Source organism: Talaromyces marneffei, chromosome 5 (assembly GCF_009556855.1).
Source record: "Talaromyces marneffei chromosome 5, complete sequence".
Classification (NCBI taxonomy): domain Eukaryota; kingdom Fungi; phylum Ascomycota; class Eurotiomycetes; order Eurotiales; family Trichocomaceae; genus Talaromyces; species Talaromyces marneffei.
Genome location: NC_072352.1, coordinates 1,712,361 through 1,728,378, shown reverse-complemented (window position 1 = coordinate 1,728,378; position 16,018 = coordinate 1,712,361). Strand labels below are relative to the sequence as shown.

General features: G+C 48.3%; 8 protein-coding genes across 8 annotated transcripts; 4 read left to right on the top strand and 4 right to left on the bottom strand.

Annotated features, from left to right (window-relative positions):
* Nucleotides 1-401: 401 nt before the first annotated feature.
* Nucleotides 402-1,768, top strand: EYB26_006950 (uncharacterized protein; the record flags this gene model as incomplete). The annotated part of the gene is made up of 4 exons (XM_054266223.1): nucleotides 402-552; nucleotides 606-823; nucleotides 881-1,187; nucleotides 1,269-1,768. 4 exons carry the CDS (start codon nucleotides 402-404, stop codon nucleotides 1,766-1,768), a joined length of 1,176 nt encoding a protein of 391 aa, XP_054122198.1.
* Nucleotides 1,769-2,151: 383 nt separating this feature from the next.
* EYB26_006949 (uncharacterized protein) lies at nucleotides 2,152-4,709 on the bottom strand (the record flags this gene model as incomplete). Its single annotated transcript, XM_054266222.1, has 7 exons — nucleotides 2,152-2,263; nucleotides 2,317-4,198; nucleotides 4,251-4,273; nucleotides 4,327-4,341; nucleotides 4,397-4,448; nucleotides 4,513-4,536; nucleotides 4,595-4,709. The coding sequence occupies 7 exons, from the start codon at nucleotides 4,707-4,709 to the stop codon at nucleotides 2,152-2,154; spliced, it is 2,223 nt and encodes a 740-aa protein (XP_054122197.1).
* Nucleotides 4,710-5,295: 586 nt separating this feature from the next.
* Nucleotides 5,296-6,294, bottom strand: EYB26_006948 (uncharacterized protein; the record flags this gene model as incomplete). The annotated part of the gene is made up of 3 exons (XM_054266221.1): nucleotides 5,296-5,842; nucleotides 5,894-6,174; nucleotides 6,235-6,294. 3 exons carry the CDS (start codon nucleotides 6,292-6,294, stop codon nucleotides 5,296-5,298), a joined length of 888 nt encoding a protein of 295 aa, XP_054122196.1.
* Nucleotides 6,295-7,041: 747 nt separating this feature from the next.
* EYB26_006947 (uncharacterized protein) lies at nucleotides 7,042-9,220 on the top strand (the record flags this gene model as incomplete). The annotated part of the gene is made up of 6 exons (XM_054266220.1): nucleotides 7,042-7,405; nucleotides 7,466-7,475; nucleotides 7,525-7,555; nucleotides 7,609-7,759; nucleotides 7,818-8,938; nucleotides 9,020-9,220. The coding sequence occupies 6 exons, from the start codon at nucleotides 7,042-7,044 to the stop codon at nucleotides 9,218-9,220; spliced, it is 1,878 nt and encodes a 625-aa protein (XP_054122195.1).
* Nucleotides 9,221-9,685: 465 nt separating this feature from the next.
* On the bottom strand, nucleotides 9,686-10,576 carry EYB26_006946 (uncharacterized protein; the record flags this gene model as incomplete). The annotated part of the gene is made up of 6 exons (XM_054266219.1): nucleotides 9,686-9,795; nucleotides 9,860-10,195; nucleotides 10,273-10,286; nucleotides 10,346-10,380; nucleotides 10,463-10,482; nucleotides 10,540-10,576. 6 exons carry the CDS (start codon nucleotides 10,574-10,576, stop codon nucleotides 9,686-9,688), a joined length of 552 nt encoding a protein of 183 aa, XP_054122194.1.
* A 1,226-nt stretch (nucleotides 10,577-11,802) lies between these two features.
* On the bottom strand, nucleotides 11,803-13,547 carry EYB26_006945 (uncharacterized protein; the record flags this gene model as incomplete). Its single annotated transcript, XM_054266218.1, has 2 exons — nucleotides 11,803-13,321; nucleotides 13,381-13,547. 2 exons carry the CDS (start codon nucleotides 13,545-13,547, stop codon nucleotides 11,803-11,805), a joined length of 1,686 nt encoding a protein of 561 aa, XP_054122193.1.
* A 351-nt stretch (nucleotides 13,548-13,898) lies between these two features.
* EYB26_006944 (uncharacterized protein) lies at nucleotides 13,899-14,291 on the top strand (the record flags this gene model as incomplete). Its single annotated transcript, XM_054266217.1, has 1 exon — nucleotides 13,899-14,291. The coding sequence occupies one exon, from the start codon at nucleotides 13,899-13,901 to the stop codon at nucleotides 14,289-14,291; it is 393 nt and encodes a 130-aa protein (XP_054122192.1).
* A 155-nt stretch (nucleotides 14,292-14,446) lies between these two features.
* On the top strand, nucleotides 14,447-15,979 carry EYB26_006943 (uncharacterized protein; the record flags this gene model as incomplete). The annotated part of the gene is made up of 1 exon (XM_054266216.1): nucleotides 14,447-15,979. The coding sequence occupies one exon, from the start codon at nucleotides 14,447-14,449 to the stop codon at nucleotides 15,977-15,979; it is 1,533 nt and encodes a 510-aa protein (XP_054122191.1).
* Between the last annotated feature and the right edge of the window lie 39 nt (nucleotides 15,980-16,018).

Here is a 16,018-nt window from a genome sequence, read left to right as displayed (position 1 = left end):
GTATTACATGTACGCGTAATTACCTACAGCGCCGCGCCTATTTATGCAGCTCACCCACCAAGGCACTCGCTTCCTTACTATATACAACGTAGTATAGGATATGGCGTGGAAAATAGATAGGGGGCTCTGGTGTCAATCGCTTATATATGATAATTGTTAGTATGGATTCCTACGGTGAATAGATACTCAAATAATAGGGAGAAGACGGGGTATGGTCGGACTATATATAGTATCAATGATGCTGCCCGCTCATTGGTCATCTCTGGGCGGACCGCCTCCAGGCAGACGAGGTTGGGGGAAAGCTCAGCTTCTTTCATGACGCCAATTGATTTTCGTAGCATCACTACAGCTCCTAGTAAAATAGCAAATCCTCACAGCATCTGAGGTTCAGAGAGGTGACGATGCCAGCAGGAAGCAAGGACTGGGTGATCCGTATCCCCAGGTCCGACAATGCCAATGAATTCGTACTTGTATACATAGCTCCCTCTGGCAAAACAGCATTGGACCTGAAGTTCATCGCGACTGAAGGAGAGAATCCATATGTAGGGTCATGTATGTATGCACATGTATATCTTGTTGAAGAACACGCTAACATAGAGATACAGTGCGACAATCGCGTCTTAAGGATATCCGCGCAAAGAACTTTCAAGGGACCGATCAAGAGCTTGAACAGATACTGAAATCTGTGCTCAGAATCCAAATTGATACATCTCAATTAGGACCAAAGCAGGATTCTGAGATCGAGGCCACGGCTTTGATAAAGGCGAAGGACGAGGTTAATGAGCTGGTGATTAACGTTCGTAAAAAGATTGATAGCATCACTGTAAGTGTCACACACCCGGCTCTCGGGCGCGAAGCATATCGCTAAACAACATAACAGCAACGCGTCGCAACTCTAACACTATCCCAAAACGATGACCAAACCATCGAACTCTTCGAATGGATGGGCCTCATGCTCTCACGCACAGATGTATACGAGCACCAAATCTCAACTCTAACCACCCAACTGCAAGCCGCTGAAAAATCCATCAAGGACCTTAAAACCAGCCTTGATGATTTGGTGCAGTCCAAGAGGGAGCATGAAAACATGCTGCTAGGAAGTTTTGCGCAGGTTCTTAATGAGAAGAAGCTCAAGATCAGGAATCAGCAGAGACTCTTGGCGAGTGCGAATGTTGATTCTGAGAAGGGTATGCTATTTATATCTCCCTTCTCCTTTTCTATTTCCTAGCTACAAGAAAATGCGGTGAACTCAAAGTTATCCCATATAGCGCGAGAATTGGAATCAACCATGGACCAAGAAGAAGAAGAAGAAGCCCCGAAAAGTCGACGCAACAAACGCAAAGCCCCAGCCCGACAACAAGACAATGAGCCATCAGATTCAGATGACGAATTCGAGAAAATGGACATCGACAAGCCAACCCCCTCTCGAAGAGGTGTCGCTGCTGCTAAGGCCCAAGCAGAAGAGGAGGAAGAGGAAGAGGGAGTTGAGGAAGATGAAAGACCCGAAACGCCTCAACCATTAGAAGAAGAGACTGAATCAGAGGCTGAGGAGGAGAGAATGGCATCTCCTCCGGACGAGCAACCACAGAAATCTTCACGTCCGAATTTGACCAGAGCGGCTGATCCGCCACCTCCCCCGAGGAGAGACTTGCCATTTTTGCGCAGAGGTAAAGGTGCCGATACTGCTAAACGGGAGACGGAGAAGGTGCGTAAGCCAGATGAAACGGGTGAAGCTACTGGAGGAGAAACGGATGATGATGAGCTGTAATCTGTAAATTATTATCTAGCTAGAGACACAACTAGATTTATATCAAACTTCTTGGACACAATTTATAGCTTGCATTTTAACTTGCATTTTGCGAACGTTCCCTTTATGTACAAAAACACCTTCTAGCTGCTATCTTTGTCATGCAGAATTGAGAATCAAGTACACAGATATAGATCCTCGTAACAGAGGGTGAGAAGAAGGGGGAAAGGATGGATGAGTGACAAGGGACAAGGAAGAGGAACAGAAAAGACATGTTTATAAGAGAAATGGAAAGACTAAATTACTGTTGACACATACACTCAATTCAAGCTAGGTAGCAAGCAAGCAGCACAAAGGAAATGAAACGCCGACATGGTGCGATGATACAGCTGGACAAATCTCTTTTATGCCATGTTGCCATAGACGGCTTGTGGTGACATTTCACCGGCAGCCATGAAGTTGGTTTCGGGGTTGCCGGTGGCTTTGGCAGCTGAGCAACGAGCCATCGTGGGGGAGCTAAAAAAAAGTTAATTATTGTGGTTTCCATGTTTGCTCAACTGAAAACATACCTTCGGGAGATAGCGTCTGTGAAGTAAAAGTCCTCAATAACCTTCTTGAACTCGGCACCAGTTGGTTTGGAACCCTTGTTTTGGTCGACCAATTGGATCTTGGAAAGAGCTGGTACTGAAGTAGACTCGACCAAGTCATATCTGCAAAGGGCAGGGCTGATTTCCTCCATGCGGTCACGAAGAGCCTCAATATCGTCATATGGCAAAGGCGAGCCTAAGAATTCACTGACTGCACGAATGATCTTCCAGTCGTCACGGGCAGCGCCTGGCAGAGATGTTGCAGCACGTGTGACTTGGACACGGCCCTCCGTGTTAACGTAAGTTCCAGACTTCTCAGTATATGCTGCACCTGGGAGGACAACGTCTGCCAACTGTGCGCCACGGTCTCCGTGGTGGCCCTGGTACACAACAAAGGCATCCTTGGGAATTTCGCTGGCGTTGATCTCATCGGCACCAAGAAGCCAGACCATCTTGGGTGTAGTCTTGGCAACTTCCGGCGAAGGAGCTGTGAAACCGACTTCATAGGCTCCAGCACGGGAAGCAGCTCTTTGCAAGACGTTGTATCCCTGCCATTCATCGGTTCTGAATGTGGTGGCGTGTTTCTCAACGAATTGACCAACGGTCTCGAAAACGGACTTGGCGTCGGGGTGCTCGGCGATGGCACTTCCAACAATGATCATAGGGCGCTTAGCGGAAGCAAGCTTCTTGCCAAACTCTCCAGAAAGAGCGGACTGAAGGCTGCTGACGTCGGCTCCCAAGTGTTCAAAGCCAAAGGTGCTTTCAAACGACTCTCCAACAAGACCAACTTGAAGATCAGAGCGCAAGTATTGTTTCCTGATACGAGCATTCAAGACTGCGGCTTCGTAGCGAGGGTTTGTACCGACAAGGAGGATAGCGTCTGCCTCTTCAACACCAACGATCTTGGAATTGAACAGATAGTTTGAGCGAACATCAACACCGTGAGCGATTGGTGCACCGCCGTTAGGCATGTCCAAAGCCAAGTTGTCGGAGCCAAGCTTGTTAGCCAAGTCCTTCATAGCAACGAGAGACTCGGTCTCGACTAGCTGACCAGCAACAGCCTTGAACTCATTGGCCTTAGGGTTCAGTCTAGCGTGTGCGGAAGCGACCTCGGTCAAAGCCTGTTCCCAAGTTGCTGGAACGAATTTTCCTTCGCGGCGAATGAGAGGGTTAGTCAATCGCTGTGTCTTCAATCCGTCGCAAGCAAATCGAGTCTTATCGTTAATCCATTCCTCATTCACATCGTCGTTAAGTCTGGGTATAACTCGCATAACTTCCATTCCGCGAGAATCCACGCGGATGTTGGAGCCGAGACCATCCAAGACATCAATGGTTTCGGTATGCTTCAACTCCCATGGACGAGCTCGGAAGGCGTAGGGCTTGGAGGTAAGGGCACCAACGGGGCATAGGTCGATGACGTTGGCCGAAAGTTCAGAACTGATATTCTGTTCCAAATATGTTCCAATCTGCATATCGTTTCCTCGTCCGGTAGTACCAAGCTCAGGGGCGCCAGCAATATCGTTCATGAAACGGACACAACGGGTGCAGTGAATGCATCGGTTCATCGAAGTTTTAATCAAAGGGCCGATGTTCTTGTCTTCGACGGCACGTTTTCCTTCGGTTTCGTGGAAGCGACCGCGATCGGCACCGTAACGCATCGACTGATCCTGGAGATCACACTCGCCTCCCTGGTCACACACGGGGCAGTCAAGAGGATGGTTTGCAAGTAAGAATTCCATAACACCCTCTCGGGCCTTGTGTACCAACGGCGAGTTGGTCTTGACAACCATACCGGGCTGAACGGGCCACGCGCATGATGCAACGGGCTTGGGAGCTTTTTCCACCTCCACCAAACACATACGACCTTTTATTTGTTAGTACGGCAATTGTTGAGAGCAGAAACAATATATACTCACAGTTTCCTGCAATCAATAATTTCCTAGAGAATAGTTAGTATCCGGATATGGCATGACGTCGAACGTAGGAGCTTACTCATGGTAGCAGTATCTATGATAATATCAGTAAGGCAAGTCAATTGGAAAAGATTGTGCAAGTTACATACCTTGGAATAGTCACACCGGCCTTTTCACAAGCTTGAATCAAAGCGGAGCCAGCTATATACAATGGATATGTCAGCCAATGCCTTCAAGACAAAAGTCCATTGCAGTCCGACTGTACCTTCAATTGAGACCTTCTTGCCATCTAAAAACAATCCGAATTAGCCATAGAACTTTCAATTGACAGCTGCATCCCCACTAACCAATGGTCAACTCGACCTCGGCGCTACGCCGCGTCGTGGTAGCAAAGGACCGACATGATCTGGCGTTGGCGAATTGTCTCGAGCGCGCGGCCGCACGGAGCAATTGCGGCCGCATTGTGCGTTGTGTATTGACTCAATAAGGGTCAGACAGACAGAGGGGAAGACCCTGTAGTCAGAAGGAGGGGGAAGCGACGTGGAGAAGGACACACGAATTCGAGGTGGAAGGTGAGCAATCGGGAAGGTGAGGTCTTTCCTCAGCAATGGGAGAGCCCGGCAACCTCAGCGCCAAGACTGGTCACAAATCAGCGAGCTGTTATTGGCTAGCTCGTCGGCGGATTGTTGTTCCGGGTCACTAAGCGGGAAACCCGGTCGACACTCTTCACGGCGATTTTTTTTCTTTCTTCTTTCCTTCTTTCCTCTTTTCTTAATTAAACTCATTCAACGGATGTGACTATTGTAGGCGGTAGGAAGTTGTTTTTTACTCTTGTGAAACCCAATCTATGTCTACCTCCTCTACTCATGATCCTAGATGGAACTTTAGCGCCGTAGCTGGAGCGATCGAGGTGTTTTTTCGCCCATTACGAATCAGTTCCTTACCGACGGTAGCAACATTCAGTCACCAACGCGTGGGACAGCGGGATTGAAGAATGATTGTATCATTTCTATCTATTATCACTCTTATATACCAAACAAGACTTCGTTTATGTACGGTCATCTGCTGCAAACTTGTCATTCCAGAAACTCCTAAAGTGTTTCTGGTTACCCAACTCCGAGATCTGCTCCACCTCCTTCGGGGTGAGGTTGAACTTGACGGCACGTAGATACTCGGTGAGGCGAGACTCCTTGCTACTCGTCGTGATAGCTATAGCACCGCGTTCAATAGCCCATCGAATCGCAACATCCCCCGGGGTAACTGCGTACTTCTTAGCCAGCCCAGCCAGAACGTCATCCAGGGGTCCGCCTGCAGCTCGAGTGACTGGGGTAAGAGGACCGTAGGCAGACGTAGCGATGCCTTTCTCCTTGTGGTAGTCAAGTAGATCGCCGTGCTGGAGGTATGGGTGAAACTCGATCTGATTAATGGCAGGAGGGATCTTGGCTGTCTTCAATGTAGTCTCAAGGTGCGCTTTGGTGTAGTTGGAAACGCCAATTTCTTTCGCCTTGCCTGACTCCTTCACCTTCTCAATAGCTGCCCAGGTATCTTGGAGCTCCTTATCGGAATTGGCTTTGAATGGAGCATGGATCAGATATCTGCAATCTTTTAGGTCATTGACTCACACTTGCTGAGGGGATTGAGCATACAGATCCACGTAATCGAGCTGCAATTTCTTCAAACTCTGCTCAATGGCACTCGGAATATCGTCAATATTTGGGTACACCTTGGTCACAACAAATAGCTTTTCTCTTGCGACGCCGCTCTCCTTGATGGCCACACCAAGCTCGGGTTCTGTTCCGTACACTTCGGCTCCATCAAGGTGGTGATAACCAAGTTTGATAGCGGTCTTGATGGATTCTACGAGTTCGCGGTTGATTCCAGAGTCGCCGGCACGTTTGTACCATGCTGTGCCGGTTCCGTAGGCCAGCTAGTTAAACTCATGTTAGAATACCCGACGATGCTTTAATAGTGAGATGACCTTGCTTACCACCGGCACTGAGGCGTTTTCGCCAACTTTGACATTCGGGATGTCTGCTGCGCTGGTCATTGTTCTAAATGTGTTTCTGAAAACGAACTGTTTGGGGCGTTGAAGTTGAGGGGGGTAGAGATAGTGGGGTTTCCAAGCTGTGTAAAACAATCGCATTTCTATGGATCTGGGTCCATTTTATAATGAATGGGCTATCGGAAAGGCACAGGTATACCGGGAATAGATCCGATACTTCGCAGCAAGTACCTGCCCTACTACTGTGGAGTCTGGTCCCTAGATCAGACGAAGATAGGCGAGTCGTATCAGACAAACCCCGATGCTAGAAGATTGCGCCATGAAGCATCATCCGATGGCACGAGAAATGTCGTTGGCGTACCCCCTCATCGACTTGGCCCGTCGATTGAAGGTTAATGTGGAGATAGGTACCGTAGTCGACTGCGACAGAATAGGCCAAGTGAAGCCAAGCTATCAATATTTGTTTGACCAGAATCATAACTCGTAAATAAGAAGATGTATAGTTACTACTCCGCACTCCGTACAGAGTATACTATGTATAGTCAACAATGAAGAAAGAAACTGATTGGCCATTGTGATGTCATCGTGTGTATGTTCCAGATCCCTCGGCTTAGTAACTTTCCTCGGCGATTTTTTTAATACAATTAATTGTCCATCACTTCATCCGACTTCTCGCAAGGACAACCAATCTTGTGGTTTGTTTGTTTCCTCTTGTATCTGCTGTTGATGTCACGTCTCATTTCTCTACGACCTTTGAATTCTCTGCGAATGATCCACAATCGCATTCACCAAATGGCTTCACAACTGACTCCTGTGCCGCCAGCGGCGTACAACACATTAGCCACCATCCCCAAATCGAATACATTTACATCGAAATTGCCGCCGGATCCTGCGTTCGAGACGCCAAAACAGTCCCACGATGCGCCGCGAGAAACACTTGGCCCGCGCATCGTCAAAGGCGCAATGTACACCTATGTCCGTCCCGAGACCGCCGAAGAACCGGAGCTTTTGGGTGTTAGTCCGCGAGCAATGGAGGACCTAGGATTGCAACCAGGCGAGGAAAAAACAGAGGACTTTGTCAGTCTAGTAGCTGGGAATAAGATTCTCTGGAATGAGGAAGAAGGGGGAGTCTATCCTTGGGCGCAATGCTATGGAGGTACATACCCACGCAATCGTTGTATTTTCCAGTAAGAAGTCGGAGGCTAACACGGTGCAGGATGGCAATTGTTAGTTTTCACTACCGCTGATGTCGACGCTCATCTGACTGTATCCTAGTGGTGCATGGGCAGGACAGCTCGGAGATGGCGTATGTTCATTGCACCGGGTACTACAAAATACGGAATGCTAATACTGGAATAGCGTGCTATCAGTCTTTGCGAGTTGACAAATCCCAGCACAAATGTCCGCTACGAACTACAATTAAAAGGTGCTGGACGAACACCGTACTCCCGGTTTGCGGATGGCAAGGCGGTCTTGCGTTCAAGCATTCGTGAATACGTAGTGTCTGAAGGTTTGCCCTCGTTTCTTATGTAGTAGAAAAAAGAAAGTCGCGGTTCTGACTTGTGTAGCTCTCGATGCTCTCGGAATTCCCACTACCAGAGCACTATCCCTCACATTGCTACCAAAATCCAAAGTCCTGCGCGAACGAATAGAACCTGGCGCTATTGTCGCCAGATTTGCGCAGAGCTGGCTTCGAATCGGCTCATTCGATATCCTTCATTCCCGCAATGAGCGAGATCTTGTCAGACAACTAGCAACATATATCGCCGAAGATGTCTTTCCTGGATGGGAATCACTGCCTGGGGTAGTCAACCTACCCAATGAAGGTAGTAGTTCTGGAGATGTAAATGTCGACGACCCGCCACGAGGTATCCCAGCTGCAGAGCTTCAGGGCAAAGAAGGACAGGAAGAAAACAGATTCACACGGCTATACAGAGAAATAGTGCGCCGAAACGCCAAAACGGTAGCTGCCTGGCAAGCATATGGATTCATGAACGGCGTCCTCAACACCGACAACACCTCCATATTCGGCCTATCCTTGGATTTTGGCCCCTTTGCATTCATGGACAATTTCGATCCTTCATACACACCGAACCACGACGACCACTATCTGAGATATTCATACAAGAACCAACCCTCAGTCATATGGTGGAATCTAGTTCGCTTGGGAGAGGCATTCGGTGAACTAATCGGTGGAGCGGAACGAGTCGACGACGAAGAATTCATCACCAAGGGCGTAACCGAGGAATTTGGCCAAATCCTCATCAAACGCGCCGAAACAATCATCAACCGTACATGCGAAGAATACAGGGCAGTCTTTAAGAACGAATACGTGCGACTCATGTCCCGGCGATTGGGTCTGCTGACCAGCAAGGAATCTGATTTTGAGACGCTGTTTTCGGAGTTGCTTGATACCATGGAGCATCTGGAGCTTGATTTCAACCATTTCTTTAGAAGATTATCTGATATTGGTACTGAGGAACTAGAGACAGATGAGCAGAGACAAGCAATCGCGAAAAGATTCTTCCATAATGAAGGTGTCGGCGGAGTCGGGAATACAGAAGAATCCGCCTGCAAACGCATAGCGGCGTGGTTGTCTTTATGGAAGGATCGAATCCACGAAGACTGGAAACAAGATGGAAGAACCGACCAAGAGCGCAAAGAATTAATGAAATCCGTGAACCCGAAGGTACCCACCCCCCTCCCCTTTTATCAAGCTATGTATGTGATCATAAGAAAGACCGACTGACTGGCTGGCTGGCTGGCACAGTTCATTCCTCGATCCTGGATCCTAGACGAAGTCATCGAACGAGTTGAGCACAAAGGTGACCGACAAATCCTCGGACGCGTCATGCAATACGCCCTAAACCCATTCCAGGAAGATTGGGGTGTGGACAAGGATGAAGAAGAAAGGTTCTGTGGTGATGTGCCTCGGTTCAAGAGGGCTATGATGTGTAGTTGTTCATCTTAGTCAAACAATAGTCAAACAAGTAAGTTAAGTAAGTTATAGACATGGAAATATTAAGTATCATCTCAATTTCCTCATATTGAAATTTCTCTCCTATCATGAGACAAAAAGGGAATCATTTTTGGGTTTATAAACAGCAACGGCAGCAGATAGAAAGAAATTAGAAAGAGACATCATGATTCATGCGTGTTTTTGAGTGCACCCTTCCGTTATTCCTTTTAGGATCTTCAATCCATCCCATTCCTTCCTTCTCACTTCCTTCTCCCTTTCTTCTCCCTTTTTTCGCAACCATCCCCTCCCTCGAATCATTTTCTCGTCAATATCAGTCAGAGAGCTAGACTTCGTCTCAATGCATGTCGGTTAGGTAGAGTCATTATGATATGAAATCGTGCGGACCGGTCCATATAAGATTTTTGTTAAAGAAAAGAACAAAAGAAAGTAAAATTAAGAAAAGAAGAGAGTAGTCGTTTAGTTGGGGCAAGCGGACTGGACGTGACCGGGTTGCTTGCACTTGTAGCAGACGCGCTCGCCGTTGGCTTCGGTTGTGCAATCACGGGAGACGTGGCCGACCTCGCCGCCTGTAATACGTATATTAGTATTCCTTGGGCAAAACGTATGAAAAAAAGGAGACATTGGACGTACAGTTGTAGCACTTCTGACCCTGTGTGCAGTCACGAGCCATGTGGCCGTATCCACCGCAAGAGTAGCAGGTCTGCTGACGACCGCCGAAGCCACCGTGACCACCACCGTAGCTACCGCCCTGAGAGCAGTTGCGAGCAATGTGTCCGACCTGACCGCACTTGTAGCATTCCTGACCGCCAGCGCCGCCAGAGAATCCACCTCGGGAGAAACCACCGTTGTTGCCGCCAGCGGGGGCTGACTGTTGGCAATCGCGGGAGATGTGGCCGGTTTGACCGCAGCGGTAGCAGGATTTCTCCTTAGGGGCTTGGGTGCATTCACGGCTGACGTGTCCTTGGCCTGTGATGAAAATCATGTTAGATTTGTTGTCATGCGGGGGGTGTGGCGAGGATTGATTGAGGATGCGCTCAACGTACCACCGCAGTTGTAGCTATTCAAGTCAGGTCAGCGTGACGATACATAAAGCAGAGCCGTCCAATATAAACTCACCAGGTAGGTGTGCCTTTCTTGGGGCAGTCACGGGCCTGCAGGGCAATCAGGTTAGTCCAATTCGACTCGACTGTTTTTGTATTGGGGATATATAGATATGTCTGTTGAGATATTTACCTGGTGAGAAGGCTCGCCACCTGTTGCCAATTTGTCAGTTCATGGATCGCAAACGAAGCGACAAGCAGAAAACTCACAGTTAAAGCAGCCACGGCTTCCAGACTGGTTCTCCATTATGTCGACGTGGGTTGATCGTAAGGACCGAAGAGGAAAAGTAGAATAAGCTAGTCAGAGATAAGAGTCAGATAACTGGCAAGTGCTTGCGAAAGGCCGAGGGGTGAGTCGAAAGCGAAATATCAAATCAATTGGCGTGCGCAATAAGAGAGAGTGGGATAAAAGGCAGAGTGAGATGCAGCCAGTCTGGTCGTCGTACCTGAAGAATGGAATTATATATATAATTCCTAGATTCGAATAGCGATGGGTGCTCGATTCAAGAATCAACAGCAAGACAGAATTGAAGATTGATTGGTGGGGAGGCGAGAAACGAAGAGTTTTAGTTTTAGAGAAGAGAGAGTGAGCGAGGGTCGGTATGTGTGGAGTAGCAAAATTGTATTTTTTTTTTTTTTTTTTTTTTTCATTTCTGGCAGCGTTAGGTTAGGTTAGGTACGGTACGGTATGTATGCACTGTTAGCAGTCGGCGGCGGTGGGCTATGGGCAGCGGTTCAGGAAGGCACGAGGGAAGCCACTTTCTGGCAGAAAACTCAACCCTTTAAGTGGCGAACCAGACTCTCTCTCTCTCTCTCTCTCTGTCTCTCTCTGACCATTCTGCACCATTCAGTCTGCCATTAGGTAGGTATCATCGCTTCACCGATGATATCCATCTCGATATATGGCCAATCTATCCACCGTCTGTTAGCGTGCGCTCGAAGCACGGCAGCGCCGATTCGGCACATCCTCAGCGAACGAATGCATCGTGTCGTGTCGTCGTAGTAGGCAGAGAGAAGGCCGGTTTTTAAAGAAGAGAGAAAAGATAAGAGAGATGTCGACTAGTTAACTAGTGAACTTGATTGCTAGCCAACTGGTTAGTTGACTAGTTATAAGAAGAACGATGAGTCAACCCTTCTTGAAATCGACAGGGATGGATGGCATGGCGCATGCATTATTTAAATAATCGGTTCAAATAATTCCCCGAAGGTACCTGGTGACCACCAGGTCTATACGACTCAGCTAAGTATGTGTGCAACTTTGCCTCGGAATTGTGTCCCTCGCAAGGTCCCTGGGTACGTCCTACCAAGGTACATCACATAGCCTTGCGACCGATTGGATGAAAATTGTTCGTGATCTTCGTCATGTTTGTCGTATACTATGTATACATATGTATCAGACAGACTGCTATCTGATCCATGGTAGAATATGTACAAGTAGGTAGGTACCTCAGGTGTATATACCAAAATGTCTAACTACGTAAAATCGTAACATTCCAAAAATTGTGCTCGCAACCCTCGTTGACGCAGCACAACAACCTGCTCCTCGTCAAATCCGACCCAACCGTCAGAAAGAACGTCCAGATCTCTCTGATAGGAAACATGCTGACTCCAATCCCGGGCCCCGGAAGTCGTACTGAGTGAAAAACTTGGAGTATTAGACTTTTCATAATTGATCTGAACGCTCGACTCGCCCCTTATACTCCGCCTGCGAGAGCTGAGCGGCGACGACAAAGACGATACTGCGCTTTCCAGCTCCCATATTCGAATCTCGTTTCCCCGAGGACTGACGGATACTGCTTTCCCTCGGTCGCCCACTTGCACATTTGACACCGACGACGTATGACCCCAGAGACGCCGACTATCTCGGATAACGAGTTTGTCCGCCGACGAAAAGACAAGATACATCGTCAAAGTGTTGTCGCTGTGAGACGTAAGAAGAAAAGGATGAGAGTATGATAGAGATGTCGGAGCCTCCTTGTGCTGTATGGAAGTAGTCGAGGAGAGACTTGTAAATCCACGGCTGTGATTGTTGGGTTCGTTGTTGCTTTCTATCGAGGGGTCATTATTTTCATGTTCATCCGCTTTTGGCTGCACTGCAACCGTGGTGGCTAGACGGGAAGTAATGTGTTCACCGTCCTTGTTGAATCGCAGCTCCTGTATTCCAATGGTCCAGCCGTTACTGATATGAAAGAAGCTGTATGCTATTGAGGCTATGACTTCGGCAGCCGAGCATCTGAGTGAGAGTGACATTGGCGCAAACGTATTGTTGGATTCCAACGACGCCAGTAAACGGAGCTGATCCGGTGACGATGATTCTTCATGTTGAGTGATATGAGGCGGTATCTTATAGAGATTAAATAATTTATGATCTGATATCGTGAGGAGGTATGGAGGAGCAGATGCTATAGCAGTGATGGTGGTGGCATCGCTTGTAGATGTCTGCGAAAAACGTATCCTGAATTCCCCGCGAGTCACGTCTAGATTGTAGACGCTGAAATGGCCGTCATCAAAACCAACAGTCACCTCGATACACGAAGCAGGAGAACCCTTGGCCACGTAAAGAGCAGTTGGTGTAGCATCCTCTTTCGGAAATGGCAGCCCCGTTAACTGTTTCTTTGGCCGTTTGGTAGACCAAGCCCGTAACCCATGCTCCTTGTCCGCAGTAATGACGACACCCGAGTACAGCTTGATCAGTATTTGAGGCAACGGCGGGCGCGATACCTCTAGTTCATCGAGTCGACAAGTCCCTCTAGACCAGTTGTGGCGAAGTCGATACTGCGTTTTCCAGTGAATGGAGGTACTGTCCTCCGTCGCAAGGTGGCCATGACCGAGCCATTTCGACACTCGCGGTGAATAAGCCGTCCCGGTGGATGATGATTTCAAATGTCTCGATTGCGGGACAGCGCGGGCTCGAGGTAACACCCATTGCGCAAAGTATCGTCGTTTCCATAGTTCCGAATCGCCGGCAAGTGCATGGAATCGCTTCGAGACCCTGGTGGCGGGTCAGCACGGCTAACACAATTAGACATGTATTGCGAGGAAAGCGCTTACCTTTGACATTTAACAAGAGTGTCTATAGACACAGATGACAGAATTTGAAGCAGTATTTCATCACTGAGTTTCGATATATAGTCTTGTCCTCCTCGTTCGTCGCCTATTGTCCGTTGACGCTTGGGCGAGGGAGTTATTGTATCATCGCTCCGGCATCGCTTTGACATCCCGGCTTTCCAAAATAGAGGGCTGACCACTTGCAAAGATCATATAGTTGCTTGAACAGACCGCATAGAAAAGAGATCTGACAAATTCAACCGAATACAGCGTGCTTGCAAGTTACTTATTCAAGTGGTGAGTTTGACCACGGGCAATTCCGCCTCGATCGATAAGTACCTAAGTTAAGCGATAAGCGATAGCACCGCCGATAAGATAAGGCCTCCATTAAATGGACAAGGGAAACGACGCGTCACGCGTTGCACTTTGTCAACCCCTCGAGCTACAAAATGACATCCAGGCATTGGTGATCTTTCAAGCACATTATTGATGGAAAGATACACAACTCCATACAAGGAACAATGGGTTCCGTAATCCAACGTCTGATCTCGATTTCAAAGGATCTCGACACCGCGAGGAATGAAGTTGCGAAACAGGATGTACAACATCAATACGATGCCGAGAGGCTTCAGAAGAAGATCAGAACTTTAGAAGGACAACGGGGATGTGATCAGAAGCGGATAAAAAAACTACAATCCGAACTTGCCGACTTGCGACACTACAAGAAAGCCACAAACCCAGGAGCTCAAGACGAAGAAGAGGGGGAGGAGGAGGAGGAGGGGAAGAAGAAGAAGAAGAAGAAGAAGAAGAAGAAGAAGAAGAAGAAGAAGAAGAAGAAGAAGAAGAAGAAGAAGAAGAAGAAGAAGAAGAAGAAGAAGGGGACGATGGCAGCGATGATAGAATTATCGAGGTGAAACTGCAGAAATTGAAGGATACCTACGATCCTGCAAACATAACAGCTCTAGCTTGGCCCGAAGGCCATCTGGACGTTCCAATTGTCTCGAGCATTCAACGCCTGAAGGATTCTTACAATGACCTTTACAAGGAAACCGCGGCTCTGGTCAAGATCATGAGCTCTCTTCGGGCTCAGGTCAAGCACCACAAAAGAAGAGCCGAGCAATGGCAGCGCTGGTGTGCCGGACTGTCTGCACAAAACATGGCCCCTCCGATTGCGCAAGTGGTCCGTCAACAGAACGATGCTCCTTCGACTCCAGCATCGGCCCGTACCCAAATTATGGGACACAATGTTCCCAACAGCTCTGTTGTCGCCTCAACAGCGTCGAATTCTTCACCAATACCACCGGTTCTAAGCCGTGAAGTGAGCGGAACTCATTCGGAAAGCAATGACGGTGATCAATCACGCATAATCCGTGTCAAGGATGAGCCTCTTTCTACTGGACCCCTGGAGGGCTCGTCTTTGGGTCAGGAGATATTCCCCGCTGCATCTGAGGATCTTGATGAGGTTGGCGACGCAGTGACCACACCCCGTAGCCGGAGATTTGCTGTTTTTGAGGACGGTGTATATAGACTACAGCAAGAAGGACCCATTACTACTCCGAGCTTTCAAAGCGGAGAGCGTCGTGCTTTCCAACCTAAGGACACAAATCAGATAAATCACTTTAGGACACCGCAAGAGTCAGCCTTCAAACGACGAAAGACTTGCGATAGCGGGGCATCTGCAATCTCGACTGTTGCCGAAGATGGAGAGGATCAGAATTATATCCCTTCGGTGATGAAAGTTGCTACCATTGAAAACAACACACCCTCCAAAGGGCCAGTTCGACACCCAAATGCGCATCGGCGACTTGATGATCTCTTGGCAGCTCGCCCACAGAGACAAAGCCCTGCACTTGATCGGCCTGCAATCCGTAGCCCAGTGCAGTCAGCGATACCTGTTCCCTGTCCAGGCCATCAAACGCCATCAGTCAGCGTTAATCAGACGCCGTCATCGAATGGACCTACTAAGACAATTACGAATTATATGAAGGCTACAGGGAAGCGCGCAGCCGCTAAACGGAAATTTCAACTTGAAACAAACGCAAACACAAACAGTGAAGAGGATTGGGAAGCAATCGTGGAGTCTGTACCTTTCAGAGAGTTACCTGTGGACTGCCTTAATCTCAGTCATTTCAAGCCTAATCCGGGAAGAAACCAGGGTCTCGACTACGCCTTTAAAGACGTTGTTCGTGGCTCCGAACGCAAATGTCTTCCCGGATGTATGCGGGCTGATTGCTGCGGTGACAAGTTTCGTGCCATGGTACGCGCAACAGGGATCAAATACGACGCTGAGAAACATCGAGCTCTCCTTGAAGAGCACCTAGGAGATAGAAAAAGTACACTCCAGCAGATGAGTGAACAGACACTGAACGGGTTGCTGATTGAAGCAAAAGCAACGCAATTGGCTAATCAGTTTGGCAAGCACAGACATGCTTATGAACGAGCTCGCTCACCCCCGGGATTCTGGCGGACAGACATGCCGTCTACGCAAGAATTGGCCAAGGATCGCATTGAAGCTGATCGGATGGAGCGGGTGAAGATATTGGAGAGAGTTGCGGAGGCTATGCGACCAGATGGGCTTTGGAAATTTGCGGATGAGATTTGATTACTATTTATTAAATTTCTTGTACGAGATATTGATATT